This window comes from Pituophis catenifer, unplaced genomic scaffold, assembly GCF_029215685.1.
Source record: "Pituophis catenifer annectens isolate HBS135680 unplaced genomic scaffold, rPitCat1.0.hap2 SCAF_2, whole genome shotgun sequence".
NCBI lineage: Eukaryota > Metazoa > Chordata > Lepidosauria > Squamata > Colubridae > Pituophis > Pituophis catenifer.
In genome coordinates, this window is record NW_027256882.1 from 64,774,060 (window position 1) to 64,789,986 (window position 15,927).

The 15,927-nt window shown below is 38.9% G+C and overlaps 1 protein-coding gene across 1 annotated transcript; it reads right to left on the reverse strand.

The window, feature by feature from the left end:
* Positions 1 to 719: 719 nt before the first annotated feature.
* On the reverse strand, positions 720 to 15,353 carry OXTR (oxytocin receptor). The gene is made up of 3 exons (XM_070933584.1): positions 15,219 to 15,353; positions 13,583 to 14,808; positions 720 to 1,071 (listed from the first exon to the last, which is right to left on the reverse strand). Exons 2-3 carry the CDS (start codon positions 14,481 to 14,483, stop codon positions 824 to 826), a joined length of 1,149 nt encoding a protein of 382 aa, XP_070789685.1. The 5' UTR covers positions 14,484 to 14,808; positions 15,219 to 15,353; the 3' UTR covers positions 720 to 823.
* Positions 15,354 to 15,927: the final 574 nt, after the last annotated feature.

The following is a 15,927-nucleotide window of genomic DNA, read 5'->3' on the forward strand; positions in this document are numbered from 1 at the left end:
AGCGATACACAATGTTATGCTGACAGTCTTTGAAGGGTTAACATTTCACAGTGGAATGTTGCTGAAAAAAAATGAATGATGCCACTAGAAAAAAAATCATGGAATATCTATAAAAGTCAACTTCAGGACTTATCGTTTCCTCTTCAAATGTAGTTTCTGGTATCACGTTGGGCTCCTGGAATTTTTCTCCATCACCAGTCATCACATAACTGCAAGTTCAGGTAATGATGGGGTGTTTAAAGATTTGAATTGCTTGTTGTGGATTGAATAGTCAGTCCAAGAAGTAACAATGTTTTTCTACTCCATATGTCGTTTGACTTTAGAAGACTCCACCATATTCATTTGTCTTATACTCTACTGCCTTTACAATAGGAGACAATATTTTCTTCTTGTTCCTGTTATTTATAAGCGTAATCTGTTGCTCAGTTTGTAGGTTTGATTAATCTGTGGAATCCATCGACATTGTGATCAAACCTTGTATGTTTTGCATGGAAACTATTATTTGGCTCAAATATACAAAATATAGTGTTTTTCAAATATTACAAATTTCTTCCTGGGCCAGACAGGAATAGAATTTCCAAGTTCTTGAAGGGTCAAATTATTTATCTTGAATCAGACTATAGCCAGCTTTCTATTACCTTACATATCAATAAACAAATACCCTATATGTACAATACACTCATTTTTACACATACAGTATATTTATGCCCAGACTTACATGCACCCATATCACTTTGCCCCATTTTCTTAAGTAGATAGACACCAAAGCCATTTGTAGCCAAACATTTTAGTATAGTCTATAGAGATGCTGGATCTCTCTAGCTCATGCTGTGGATGGCTGGGTAAAACTCCTTTGACTGGAGCTTTTGAGACTCAGAACAAAAGTGGATGAATTGCTTTTCTTGCTTACGCTCAGGTCACATCCTTGCCGAGCTTTTAAGTACCGTGAAGAACAACAAAGGAACCGGTGCAAAAGATCGTGGAAAAGATGGCCTGTGAAAAGCATGTAGATCCAGGGATTACAACAGCTGTTCAGACTTGCTAGGAGCGTGGTGATTATGAACGTCCAATCTACAAGAAAAAAATGTATTAGAAAGAGTTAAATACTACTGTAAAGTTTCAGGATCAACAGGATTGTCAAAAAAGAGAAATAGCCCAACAATCAGTAACCAAAATGGACACTCCACCTACGCCTGCTTGGGTGATGCCATAACACCATGTTACAATACTTTGTTAAAATGGAGATATAAGGTAAGATATTTCATCAGACTTTTGTTGGATGAATGCATGCCACAATTGACATACAGAGTGGCACTTCTGCTATACAGTGGTAGCAAAATTTAATAACTTTTAAGTACGAAAATTTTGCTATTCAAAATAATGGTTAATTTCCACACACAGAGAGACACACAAATGAGGCTGCTGTGAAAACATTTTGGCTCAAGCACCAAGTATTTTAAGCTGTGTTTTATTGAGAGCTTGTGGCAGTTCAAAGTGAAGAAAATTAGCATGGATTTGGGAGCTCAGATAATTTAGAGAATTAAAAAAAAGGATCTGTTCAAAGATTGACCACTATTTTACTCTTCTCTCCATTTTCACTACATCTTCCAAATTAGTCAGTTTTATATATACAGTGTTCCTGCTGCTCAGAGTAAATTAGCAGGTGTGCTTGTCACTTTCTGGCATGGATTTCTAGATGTTCTGCTCATCAAAATTACTTTTTTTTTTTTTGCTTTAACATTTATAATATATAAACAACTTTCAATTAAATCTGAATTATCCTGAATTGGGCCAGTTAGATATAAATCTATACTTTAAGGATGGGAATTACTAGCATCCCTTACTATGAGATCCTAAGAATTGTCATCCCAGCACACCTGGGAAAGTTTGTTGTAGAGCAGAGGTGTCAAACTCAAGGCTGGAGCTGGCCCACGGTGTGCTTAAATCTGGCCTGCGGGGCGGTCTGGAAATAGCAAAGGACTGGCCTGCAGTGTCTCTGGCAGCTAAAATGGGGCTCAGGGGACCCCACAACCCCCACACCCCATTTTGGCTGGCAGTGTGCTCTAGGAGACCACCCAGGCTGAGAACAAGCACCCCCCCAGACCCCATTTTGGCCGACAGCGTGCTGCAGGAGGTGTCTGTTCCATCTCCGCCCACTCCAGCTGGCCCGCAGAGAACTACAATGCTGATCCAGCCCTTGAAGAAATCCAGCTTGACACCCCTGTTGTAGAGTCTAAAACTAAAACCTAATAAATTTACTCCAGGCTATTACAAATACCTTCCATATTAGTATATAAAAATATGTAGAGAATTAGCATGGCTACCTTGTGCTGCAAAGGTTTTTATATATATATAGTATCAGGGGTTTAGGATTTAGGAATAAATGTGAAACATCATCAAAAAGCAATTACAGGGTAAATGCTTGCCACTATTTCAAGCTTAAGGAAAAAAACCTTCTTGGAATCATTGTTATCTGTACTGCAGGTGAAAAAACTGAAGAGAGAAAATATTTTTCCACATTTTAAATTCATCAGCTACTTTTGCCAATTCGGCAATGAAGTCTTATTTTCCAGCTCATCAATATTCAAAAAGCTTAATTTTCAAAATTTGTATTAGCGCAAAAGTTTCTATCTTTCAAATACAAAACTTCATAGACACCTTCCTTCTATTCAGTTCCTGCTTCAGATAATCTATTAGGTTGAGCACTCAGCCTTTCTTAATTGCTTCAGAGTCAATTGGAAACAGATCTAGCCAATCCATCTCATCCAGATAGACTAGATATGCATACTGGTGTACTAAGACTTGAGTTGATAAGTTGGCCTGTCAGAAATAATCATTATATATTGGTATTATGATAGATAAGATACATTATTATGATTTATTATTACTTTGTTGTTTTATATGTTTATATTTATGCACTGGAGACAAATTCCTTGTGTGTTTAATCACACTTAGCCAAATAAAGTATCCTACCCTACCCTACCCTACCCTACCCTACCCTACCCTACCCTACCCTACCCTACCCTACCAAATATCATTTTCAGGTCCCAGCACCTTAAAAATATGGCACTGAAATTGGCAATAGAATGGCCCATTCAGGGTGGGGTTGTAAGAATGGGAATTAAAAGTGCTTTGTTCCTGTTACTTTTATTTCTACTCTTAAATCTTTCTCTCAAAGATCAAGTAAAAAATTTAGTGAAGGCTCTTCCAGTATAACCAAATAGTCTTTCATAGTTCTTCAAAAGGTTAGAAAGTTGAGTTGCAGCCCTGTTCCTCAAGGTTGACCAGCGTTTTCTAACATCTGATTATCTTTATATAGTCACATCTCACCGTCCTCCTTAAGTATGTCAGCCAAAGGAATATGCTAATTTAGAACTTCCTCTATGAAGTGTAAAAAATGGCTCACTGCAAACAATGTTTTAATTACAGCTGTGTAACCAGCAAAATGCCTATCCCGTTAAATTGGCTATTTGTATATTTGTCCAGACACCAACTGTTGATAAACAATCTCAAAGTTCATGCTCTGTCTTCGTGTGATTTTTCTTTTAAAAAAATAGAATAAAGAGTATATGCCTTTATTACTAAAGAACTAAGGAGAAATTTCCTGACAATGATAACAATAAATCAGTAGAACGGCTTCAGAGGTTGTGATTGCTCCAACACTGGAGGTTTTCAAGAAGAGATTGGTCAGCCATTTGTCCAGAATGGTATAAGGTCTCCTATCTGACAGAGAGTTGGACTAGAAGACCTCCAAGATCCCTTCCTTATTCTATCTTACTGTTGCAAGGATTGAGAAACATTTCTCTCGGGCAGACTAAACAAAGCTATGCATGATTGTGTTCTTTAAGGATTGTTCTGGAATTCAGTCAACAGATATAGTGAGAAGCAACTAATAATATTACTGTGATCAATAAGAGGATAGGAATCTAACGTTCATTGTCTTATAACCCCCTAGAAATAGATACACACAGCTTGTGGCTTTTCCTAGAACTGGCAATAATAATTAACTTTTTTAATATAAATGAGTTATGTAACTTAGAAAAATAGCACAATATCCTGACAAATACAATGTTATTGGGCTGAGGCAGATTCATATCCGGCTATTTCCGTTTATTTACAAAGATTGTATAGCAAAAGCAGCAAGTCACATTTACTGTTTGCCTTTTTAACAAACAAACAAAACATGGTTGCAAGCAAGTCTTTACATAATCGGATTTCAATAAGAAATAATAATCATGCTAGGGATACAGACTAATTTATTTCCAGCATGAATCAAGGAAAAAGAAACCTTGAAATCTCTCATTCATCATGGGAATACCTCCCCTAAACATGCTTACTATGAAATATTTCATTTTTCTCATTAGCTTTTCTTAAGGCTGAGTCATTAAGGTGACCTTTGCATCAGCTAATCACAGAATAAGAAATTCCTCTAAAATCTACTGCTTGCTGTGAAACATGGCATTGTTAGTTTAAAAAAGAGGGAAACCGGAGGGAAAAAGGAATCTAATTGATTAGTTTATTGATTCATAATCACACATTGAAATTCTAATGTTCAAATAATCTATTTAGGCTCTTGGGTAACATATCTAGGTTCCACTTCTGAATGCTAATTGGAACATTTTAGGTCTGTTTTCAGTATTCTGAACTCGTGAAAAATAAGAGGGCAAGTCTATTTCTCAGCCATTCCACTGGGGTTTGCATAGAAGTGGTTTAACATAATTACATCACATAAATTGCACTCTTCATTGTTTAGGCTGAAGCAAATTAACCCATTCTTTCCTCTGGAAGTTAGAACAAAGCAATTATTTGAAATCAGCTTTTCAATATCTGTTCCTTTCCAGACCATAGGTTACAGAATTCATAAAAAGAACAGCTGGCAATAAATATGGGAGTGGTCTCAATTCACTAGGAAAGTCCCAACTAGGGACAACTGCTCAAAATGTTTATCTGTTCAACCCTTACATGAGATTCATCCAACAGAGTGTAGACAGATTGAAGAAAAATCTATTGCTATGGGCTTTATTGTTTGGCTGGGTATCATCCTGTTATACTTCCTCAGGAATCAAAGGAAACTGGGATTAGGCCTACTCAATGAACTTGTTTTTTTTTAAGACACCTACAGAAATTTCACCAACTATTAATAAAATTTACATGGAAAGTGACCAAGAAGTCTACAGCGGAAGGAGTTAAAAAATTCTACAGGAAAAAAAATTAATTAATATTTGCTCTACAGAGCAAGGTGGGAGTGGCGTGGCTTGGTGGGCAGGGCTTGGTGGGCGTGATAGGGGAAAGTTACTGCAAAATCCCCATTTTCTCCTGATCAGCTGGGACTTGGGAGGCAGACAATAGATGGGGGCAGGGCCAGTCAGAGGTGGTATTTACCGGTTTTCCAAACTACTCAAAATTTTCACTACCGGTTCTCCAGAACTGGTCAGAATGTGCTGACTCTGATCTGGTGCCAAACACGCCTTAGACACAATTAGATATGGTGTTCACAAACTTCATTATGAAGCTGACTGGACAACTATTAATCAAGAAATCATAAAATGACATTACTCATCATTAAAAGTTAAAACTGGAAGTTTTTAAAAAGAGATTGGATAACCATTTGTCTGAAATAGTATAGGGTTTCATGCCTAAGCAGGGGGTTGGACTAGAAGACCTCCAAGGTCCCTTCCAACTTATTCTATTCTATTCTATTCTATTCTATTCTATTCTATTCTATTCTATTCTATTCTATTCTATTCTATTCTATTCTTCTATTTTATTCTATTCTATTCTCAACTCCCATGTTTATTTCTCCATCGTATGATCAGTGATTTGTTACTTAGAGTTCTACTTTAAAAAAAGTTTAGCTACAATATTAAAATTATCTTCATATTCTCTAATAATAATAACAGAACAGAATAACAGAACAGCTGTATAGCAGCAACCAAAAGCAGTGACAAACCTGAAGTCACCCACATCATTTTCAGCCTGTCATAAAATGAGATCTGAGATGATATGTGTGCTGTGATAATGTGTTTGACTTTCTAAAGTGCTGTCTTATGTTAATTATTAAGGGTTTTTTTCCATTGGTGGAAAAAAAGACATTGATATGACAAAACCAGTAGTTCTGACAGTAGGAATCATCTTAAAACTATCCAACTTAGCCATAGACGGGTTCCCCATCCTACTAAGGCACAATATGTTTCGTTTGGTTTGGTTTTGTCTGAATGTATGGATTATTCAATAAACAATTATTCATTAAGATGCCAATTCGTAAAAACATGTAAATGAAATTGGATCCAGAATTCCCCTTTTGTGAACGGAAAGCTCTTTTCCACTTTCAAAAATGTCCCCTGGAAGAATGGATCAGGACAGTGTTTGCCAATGTTTCCTCTTCATGATCTTCCCTATCACAACTCACATTGTTGGCTAATAAACATAGATAGATAGATAGATAGATAGATAGATAGGTAGATAGATAGATAGATAGATAGATAGATAGATAGATAGATAGATGGATGGATGGATGGATGGATGGATGGATGGATGGATGGATGGACGAATAGATATGATGTGATGTCCCGCTGCCTGGAGGCCGTGGATGGGGAAAAATAGGCTCAAGCTCAACCCTTCCAAGACTGAGTGGCTATGGCTTCCGGCGTCCCAGTATAGTCAGCTGGTGTCATCGCTGACTATTGGGGGTGAATCTCTGCCCCCCACAGGATGCAATCTGGGCATCCTCCTGGACTCACAGCTGTCTTTAGAAGAGCACATGATGGCCGTAGCCAGGGGGGCTTTTTATCAGGTTCGCCTGATCCACCAGTTGCATTCCTTTCTGGACCGGGATGCCTTGCGCACAGTCACTCATGCCCTCGTCACCTCCCATCTGGACTACTGTAATGCTCTCTACATGGGGCTCCCCTTGAAGAGCACTCAGAGGCTCCACCTGGTCCAGAATGTGGCCGCACGGGTGGTTATGGGCGCACCTTGTTGCGTCCATGTAACACCTCTCCTGCGTGAGCTGCACTGGCTCCCAGTGTTCTTCCGAGTGCAATTCAAGGTGTTGGTTACCACCTTTAAAGCGCTCCATGGCATAGGACCAGGATATCTACGGGACCGCCTCCTGCCACCAACAGCCTCCCACCGACCAGTTCGCTCCCACAGAGAGGGACTCCTCAGGGTGCCGTCAGCCAAGTTATGCCGGCTGGCGACACCCAGGAGGAGAGCCTTCTCTGTCGGAGCCCCTTCCCTTTGGAAAGAATTGCCCCCAGATATTCGTAACATCTCTGATCTCCGGGTCTTTTGCTGTGCCCTCAAGACCCTACTGTTCCGACAGGCGGGACTGTCTAATTGAATGATTTTAAATTGGGTTTTAACTTTGGGTTTTAAAATTCGGCCAAAACTATTTAATGATTTTAATTAATTTTAACTATGATATTGTATATTTATGTTTTTAATTTTGGCAGTACACCGCCCCAAGTCCTTCGGGAGGAGGGCAGTATATAAATAAAATTATTATTTTTATTATTATTATTATTATTATTATTATTATTATTATTATTATTATTATTATTTACATATACATATACATATACATATACATATACATATACATATACATATACATACACATACATATATACAGATAGATAGATAGATAGATAGATAGATAGATAGATAGATAGATAGATAGATAGATAGATAGAGTATAGCTCCACTATAAAAATTTAGGATGCAATTATAGATACATGTAGTCTTCAAGTTATGACTATTCATTCAGTGACTGTTTTAAGTGCTGAATGAAGTAGTACTTATACTGCTCCTTGAACTTATGGCTACTGCAATGTCCCTACACGATCAAAATTTGGGCACTTGGCAGCCCACCCGCATTTGCGACTGCAATGGGTGCTTCAATTCCTGCCAACCACTTATCTCTCCCCCATCTCTGCCCTTTCAGCCATCCGGCACAGGAGTACTCCTTAGTGGCAGCAGCTGCACTGGGCTCAAGTAGAGGCCTGAGGCCTTCAGCAGCCTTAGTCAATTGCCACCTCTTCCAAGCCTCAGTAGCTGCCTGCGAAAAATAAACATTTTGCTCATTAGTAAACTTTTCATCATGCTGTGTTTTTGCATTCTGAACATCTGGCCCAGCCGTGCCTCTGTTAATTGTTAGCTTGGACACTTTACATGTATCTTTCCAGCTGATTGCATGACTGCACGCTTTCACAAGCCTACTAGTGAAAGTTTTAGAGGAACCTTAAGATAGGATCTCACTGCTATGCATCTTACTCTGTAGCCGGTGTAGTCAGTGGCTAAGACTGCATGGATAGTCAGCAGGGAACATTTCACTGTAGTGTACCATCAAAACAAAGCCCAAATTTAAATCAGAAAACAAAAAATCCAGGCTACAACTTTTGCCTTATGGAGGACAGAATAGATAAAAACCGTGCACGATGTCAAGCAGCTTTTAACTAGTCAATTTCAGATGTGACCGGTGCTCATATAAAAGGGAGTAAGCCCATCATAAGAATGTAGGGCTATCTTCTGAATAAGTATGCACTGTGCATTTGACGCAAGAATTATTAGCGAAAATTAACAGCCATGGATATTCCTCTATTCCTGCATTATCGTTCTCTTTAAAAATATGAAATATAAAGCAAATATTGTGATCTGAGTAGAAGAAACAGGGCACAGAAATATAGCAAACAATGAAGTATTGTAATAAGAAATGAGTACAAAATAAGACTCCTCCAGAGACAATTTACATTAGGAATGCTAAATTAATAATTATCTAGGTCGTACAAATATAACCTTGCATTCTTTCTGATAAACCATTTTCATATTCTGAAATGCTTTTGAGGTTTTTTCTCTCTCCTTAATACAGCAAAAAATCACTTTCAACATTACTGGATTTGAAGGCCCATCACAAATCGTCCACTACTCTTTTGCTCACTATCTTTTAGAGCAGTAGCAAAGAACTGCTACACAAGATTCAACAGGAAACTTTAATAGGAATTAAGTTTGGTCTAGTGGTTAAAGCAGGCTACAATGTAGTATTCAAGACCCACCCTAGCTATTATAGCCAGCTGGGTGACTTTGGGCCAGTCATTCTTTCTCAGCCCAACCACCTCAGGCTTATTGTTCTTGGGAAAATAGGAAGATAGAGTGTTGAATATGTTTGCCGCCTTGAATTATTGATAAAAATAATAAAGGTGTATACAAGCAAACAAACAATCTACTCTCCTTGGTTTGATAATCCATGAAATAATCTGGGAATTCTAGAACATATTGACTCAACACAACTGGAGGACATTGAGTTGGAGAAGATTATGGTCAAGTCTAGAACAAGGTCAGTATTTGAACTGCATTCTTACTTGCTTAACCCTTATTTAAACTATAAGCACCCCTTCTTTAAGAGGAACATTGTTTATTTCACTCTACAATGGAAAACATGTTCACCAGATCATTCTGAAAATGAGGCATTTGCAACATTTAATAGGATCAAACTCTTCACTTGACCTATTGTCAATTATGATGCCTTTGCATTTTATTGGCTACGACTTTTCTGAAATAGATGTTAGTTCCTAATTCCTTAAGGATGACGAAAGTAAGGGTCTCTATCCATCTCTACTGCCAATTCAAAGACAATCCTAATCCCTCTAGCCCTCTGAGAGCTTGGAATATTTGGCAGGCAAAGTGTTACAAAGAAATATTCTTATTGGAAACTCTTTTATGGTCTTTGGCAAATAAAGGCCCATATCAGAAGTAAGATAATCTCCTCTGCCCTGAAAGCAAGGAACATTGTCCGTACAATGTATAATGAAATTTTGGGAAGCTCCTCATATGCTTTATCAGGCCAATTCCCAGATGGATTTTTCTTCACTTTTCATTTTGCGGTTATCTCTGCTGTGAGACATTTTGCCACCACGGCTCCTCTCCTCCCTTGTTCCGCTTTTGCTATCTCCCATCTTCTACATGTTTCATTTTGTCTCACTGCTTGTGAACAAAGTGAAATTACTGTGGTCAGATTGATGGGCAAGAGAGCATGCAAAACTTTGCAAACTTCACAATATTTTTTTCTTAAAAGTTTTCCTGGTCTGCTAAAGCACAAGGGGGACCCACTTTCACACAGTCTAGCAGCTGTGGTGGAAATAAAAATCTTCAAGCTTTCAACAATGACTGGAGTGAAAGAAATATACCCATTTGGAAATATTTCTCTGACTGACAAAGGACAAAAGATCTCGCAGAAATAAGGGCTGACCAGATTGCAGATTTTTAACATTTTGATCTCACCTTTATTATATTTATAAATATCTCAAGGTGGCGAACATACCTAATGCTTTTTCCTCCTCCTATTTTCTCCACAACCACCCTTTGAGGTGAGTTGGGCTGGGAGTTGTTAGTATTTGCTTGATTAATAATCCTTACATGAAATGAACAGTGCATGCTTACTCCTAAGAGGTGGGTTTCAGCAGGTTCTGACCAGTTCTGGAGAACCAGTAGCAGAAATTTTGAGTAGTTTGAAGAACCGGTAGTAAACATTTTGACTGGCCCTGCCCCCATCTATTCTCTGCCTCCCAAGTCTCAGTTGATCAGGAAGAAATAGGGATTTTGCAGTAACCTTCCCCTGGAGTGGGGTGGGAATGGAGATTTTACAGTATCCTTCCCCTGCCATGCCCACCAAGCCACGTCCACCAAGCCATGCCACGCCCACCAAGCCACACCCACAGAACCGGTAGTAAAAAATTTTGAAACCCACCACTGTCCCACATTTTTAAGATAAGTTTGCTCCCTGTTAAATGAGTTCTGGCTGCATCTGAAGTTGGCTAGTTTAAAGTTGCCTTGACATCAAATACAGCTTTTATTCATTCCCTTCCCCACATCGCAAGAGTTGTAGCCTAGATTTTTTTTTTCTGATTTAAATTTGTGCCCAAGGTCACCCAGTTAGATTTCGCACCTAAGGCAGGACTAGAAGTCAGAGTTTCCTGGTTTCTCACCTGGTGTCTTAACCACTAGCCCAAACTGATTATAGTAATAAGCTACCACAAGGCTGTCATACTTACATCAAAGTTAGTATCTTAGTGGCTGGGCTTAAACCAGCCTAGTAGAAGAGCGCTAACTGATTAAAGGAAAGATATTATTGTCAGTTGCTCTACCCAGCAAACTTAGTTTGCAGTTGCTTGGACAGAGCAATACATCCAGTTCCTGGATTCTTTTATGACTGGTGGAATGATTTACAGTCCTGGATATATTTTTTTTTTTATTTGTGGAGAATAAAACAATGCTTAGAGAATATTTTATTCTTGGACTTTTCATTGAGATAGTAATATGATGACTTTCCTTATGCACTGACCTGATATGTATAACAGGACAAAGAACAGAAGTTAGGCTGAGAAAAAGCCCCTGATTAAAGAGGGTTGCAGTCAGAACAGGAAGACAAATCTATGTTCTCTGCATCTTTACTACAACACCAGGACTATCTTTCCTCCTCCCAGCTGGGGAAGGATAATTGAAATGGAAAAATAGGAAGAGGAAAATGGCTAAGCAAGCTCGTCCTTTATGTTTCTACTGAAAAAAATGTGTTATCTCAAAATTATCTTTTGTGGGAAAAGAAGGAGCAAGGTATTTGAAGTTGGACAGAGATGAGTGAACCCCACGCATTGGAATTATAGTAGCTGGGCATTCAGAGTATGAATGTAACTTTGATGTTACTAAAGTTAAACAAAAAATAATGGAGCTAGAAGGAACTTAATGGCTCCTCTCTAACACGAAGGTAATCAATAATCCAGAGTCATCCAACTTTTGACTTTTAATAGGTCTAACCAAATTTAATTACTTTGCCAAGTCTCAGTTATTCCATTTCATTTTTTTTTTCAGTTACTATGACTAAACATTTGTTTTGCAAATATTTCTTTTCTGAACGGGTAGGAGTGGAACTTGCATTTAAAGTTCTAGCCATATAAGATCTATGGGGTCTTGCTCTCTGAGCTTGGTTGTTTTCTTGCATAGAGACTCCCTACTAGCACTGATGTTACCTGGTTTCACTGATGATGTTACCTGGTTTGGTAATGAAACATCTGCAAGAAAACCATCAAACTCAGAAAGCACCAAGGACTCCACAGTTCAACCCTGAGCTACAAGTATCCTCTTCTATTGGTACCATATATGACTCTTTTGCTGCAATTAGTATTGGATTTTCCACATTGTAACATCTCAAATGAGAGGTAGAGTTTGTTCAACAAAATACACATTCAAATCCCAGACCACAATGGGATCTATCCAACCCTTCTCACACTTCAGTTATACGTTTTTGGAGTGATGGGGGCAGTGGCAGCCTGAGTATTTTCACACACACACACAAAAAAAGTGTGCATTCATTTGTAAGCCAGCTGATAGACTTCAGCATCTTCTCTGTAGACTAGACATTGGTGGTGGATAAATGTATATGGAAAGTTGATTTCAACCCATTTAGATATTAGAGAGTATGCTGAAAAGTATGTCTTGCCACATAGCTCTTATTTTGCACCACACATTGTTGATACCAGAGTGATAGCAGCCAAAGCCTTTAGTAATGCATCCATTAGTTTGTTATTTCTCAGAGGAAAAAGTGAAGATTTCCAGTTCTGGGACAAATAAAAGAGTAGAGAACTTTGGGATATCTCAAGTACCCAGTGATGACAATCCACTTCATCAAAGTAACAGGAAAAAAAAAAAGGGGGGGGAGGCAGAACAAATCAGAAAGTAACATCATATCCAATATCATATTTCAAGTCCTTTTTCCTAAGAAGTTATTCTACAATTAATTTTAGGCAAATGGGAAGCATTTTTAGATGATTAAACTTTTTATAAATGATTCTATTAGTCTAATTTAGTCTTTAGCCCTTCTCAATATAAGCCATTCCTAACATAAATAGTGCATTTGGTTAGTGCCTCTCCGCATTAAGCTCCCAACTCCCCAGTCAATGATAGCCTGCACAACTCATTCACAAAATTCCTCTGCTTCCTTCATTTCTGAACTAGCATATAGAAATCAGCCAATTTATGGAGTAAAGTCAAAATGACAGTGTTGAGCTCCTTCAGTGAAAAAGATTACAGAGGCATTTCCATCCTACTTCCATCCTAAAAGCAATTTCCCATTTGCTCACAGTAATTGATATAAACATTATCTTTCATATGCTCTCACTGAGATTAACAGAAAATTATTTGATGTGGTTTAGTATGAAAAAATACCTGACATTTCTATGCCAACTATTCCTATCCCTCCAGATTTACAGCTTCTTAATAAAAGCATTCAAGTTCTCTATGTCATCATAGGACAATTATGGGCAGAGATATTTGGTAATTTATCCAAGGTCACACAAATAGTATCTAAGATTTCAAATCACTTTTTAGATTTTACCTGTCTATTGAACTGATCTGTTTTCATTTGAATAATGTTTCATTTTCTTAATCAGCACATCTACTTAGGCTTTGTTGAATGCCACATTACCGATCAGCTCTATGGATAATACTTCAGTTATAGATACATTTTAAAGAAAGTACAGTGAGGCAAATTACTGCAGAGGCAGGTATATAAAAAAGGAGAACAAAACCATACCTTCTTTTGGAGGATTTTCATCCCATGCGAGCCACATCTGCACAATAAAATAAGGAGTCCAGCACATGATGAAGGCTAAGACAATAATAAAGGTCATTTTGACTGTCCGTATCTTGGCTTTGGAAATGAGCTTGATACTGCTCACCCTGGAGAGTGTGCCTCCATGAGAATTACTAGAGGTTAGACTCACACTTGTTTCATGGACGGTTTTCAGCTTCACATTTTGCCAAATTTTGAAGCTGATCAAGCCATAGCAGATACATAGCACAATCACTGGGATGATGTAGACAGTCAAGGTCATCCAGGTGACGTAGGCTTTAGGACCCCAAGGCTGAATGAATGTCGCCCAGCAATCCATCCCCCCGTGGGCCACGTTCTTCATAGAAAATATCTGGAGCTGCGGGATGCTGAAGAGGAGGCACACCACCCATGTGAGGAGCACAGACAACCGGTCAGACCTCCGATGTAAGGACCTCAAGGGCTGGCAGATGGCCAAACACCGATCCAGCGACATCAGCAACAGCATGTAGGTGGAAGCAAACATCCCCACCACTTGCAGGTATTTGATCAACCTGCAGAGATAATCTGGCCCTTTGAACCTGAAGGTGATGTCCCAGATGAGCTGAGGCAAGACCTGGAAGAGGGCCACCACTAGGTCAGCAATGCTCAGATGCTTCATGAAGAAGTACATGCGGGAATGTTTGTGGCGGGTTGTGTAGATCGCCAGCAGCACGCATAAGTTTCCCGTCAGGGCGAGGAAAAAGATGAGGCACAGCACTGCCACCTCCACCTTGGCAATGTCCTCGTTCCGTTTTATGACTGAAGTTTGGTTGGCTTGTGAAGTCTGGTTTTCGAAGGTAGCATTGCCCAAAGAACAATTTGAACAATACCAAGAATCCATGGTAGATGCTTCCCACCCAGAGTCTTTTGCAAGGCTGAACTGAGAAGAGAGAAGACGCCTTCTCTATAATACAGTGTGTCTTTTAGAGCCTCCCCTTTCTTGGGACCAGGCCTTTCAGTGCTTATTTCCTTTTCCTGAAGGCCCCTTTACTCCCATTTGGCCCTTTGCCTCTTTATTTATTTATTTTTTTCAAAGTCCCGTTTATTTCCCTTTCACTTTGGATCCTTCACCTGGATCTGTACATGCAGTTGATGTATAGTTATGAGTTCTTTTCCACCCGCAGGATAAATCCTGCTCTCTTTCCAAATTACTTCATTTGTTCCTCCTATAGCAAAAAAAAAAAAAAAGTGGGGAGAAAAAAATAAATAAGGAATTATACCAACATGGAGAGCCACATAGTCACATTCTGAATCTCTGACAACCTCAGCTTTCTACTCTCTCACAAGGCATTCATTCAAATTCAGGAGTGTAATTTCAATGGCTTGTTCCCGTTTACTTCAAAACAACAGTCAAGACTTGCTTATTAGTTCTCCAAGTCTTTTTTTTCTTTCTTTCAGCTGCAGTATTTATCCCAGTTCCTCCTTGTATACGGATGGCTTTCTGCATCAGTCTAAATATAGATGTAGAAAGCCAGACTACAATTAAATGAAAACTCGAGGGATGACACAATTAACAAACACACAAGCATGCTTTGCTTAAAAGTGCCTTTCAGAGTTACAAAGAAATTCTTCTTACCTTTAGCTCACTTTTTTCTTTTCTTTTAGCAACTCCTGAACCAGAGAGTTGTCTCTCTCCCCTTTTCCTCCACCTCTCTAGAAAGAAATATTAGAAGCTAGTCCTATCCAGCTGGGAAGGTCCAAGAACGAACATCAGGTGAGTTCCTTTTGCCCTTGTGACACATTTAGCAGCTCTACAAGTTTGCTCTCAAACGAATGCAGGAGGACAGAGAGGAGGAGCGGGAGAAGAAGGAGGAGGAGCAGCCAAGCTTGCTGTCAGCTCTTCACGGTCATTCATGGATAAAATATACTGATTCTGTATTGTTGTAATGCAGGGTTTCTTTTGGCCCTTAGGTGTCGCCCTAGGCCATTTCTTCAGTCCCATTCTCAGGAAACTATTAAAGATCAGAAGTGGGCTGAGATCTCACTCAGCAGAGACTGATTCTCCTGTCGCTTGGTTGTGCATGGTTATGCATAGATGTGCCTGAAGATGTGCAATATATATAGATATAGAGAGACCAGGAACCAAAGGACAGTAACAGTGTTCTTTTCTTCCTTCTGCTTCTCACTCTTCTTCCCTTTCTGGGATTTCATTTCTTGTTATTGTATAATTTAGGAAGCATCACGTGACGTCCCTTCCCACCATACATTTTCAATGTGACAAAAGGCTTTTAAGCCTGAGGGGAATGTTAAAGATATCAATGCAGCAAGGTGAGAATTTTAACAGG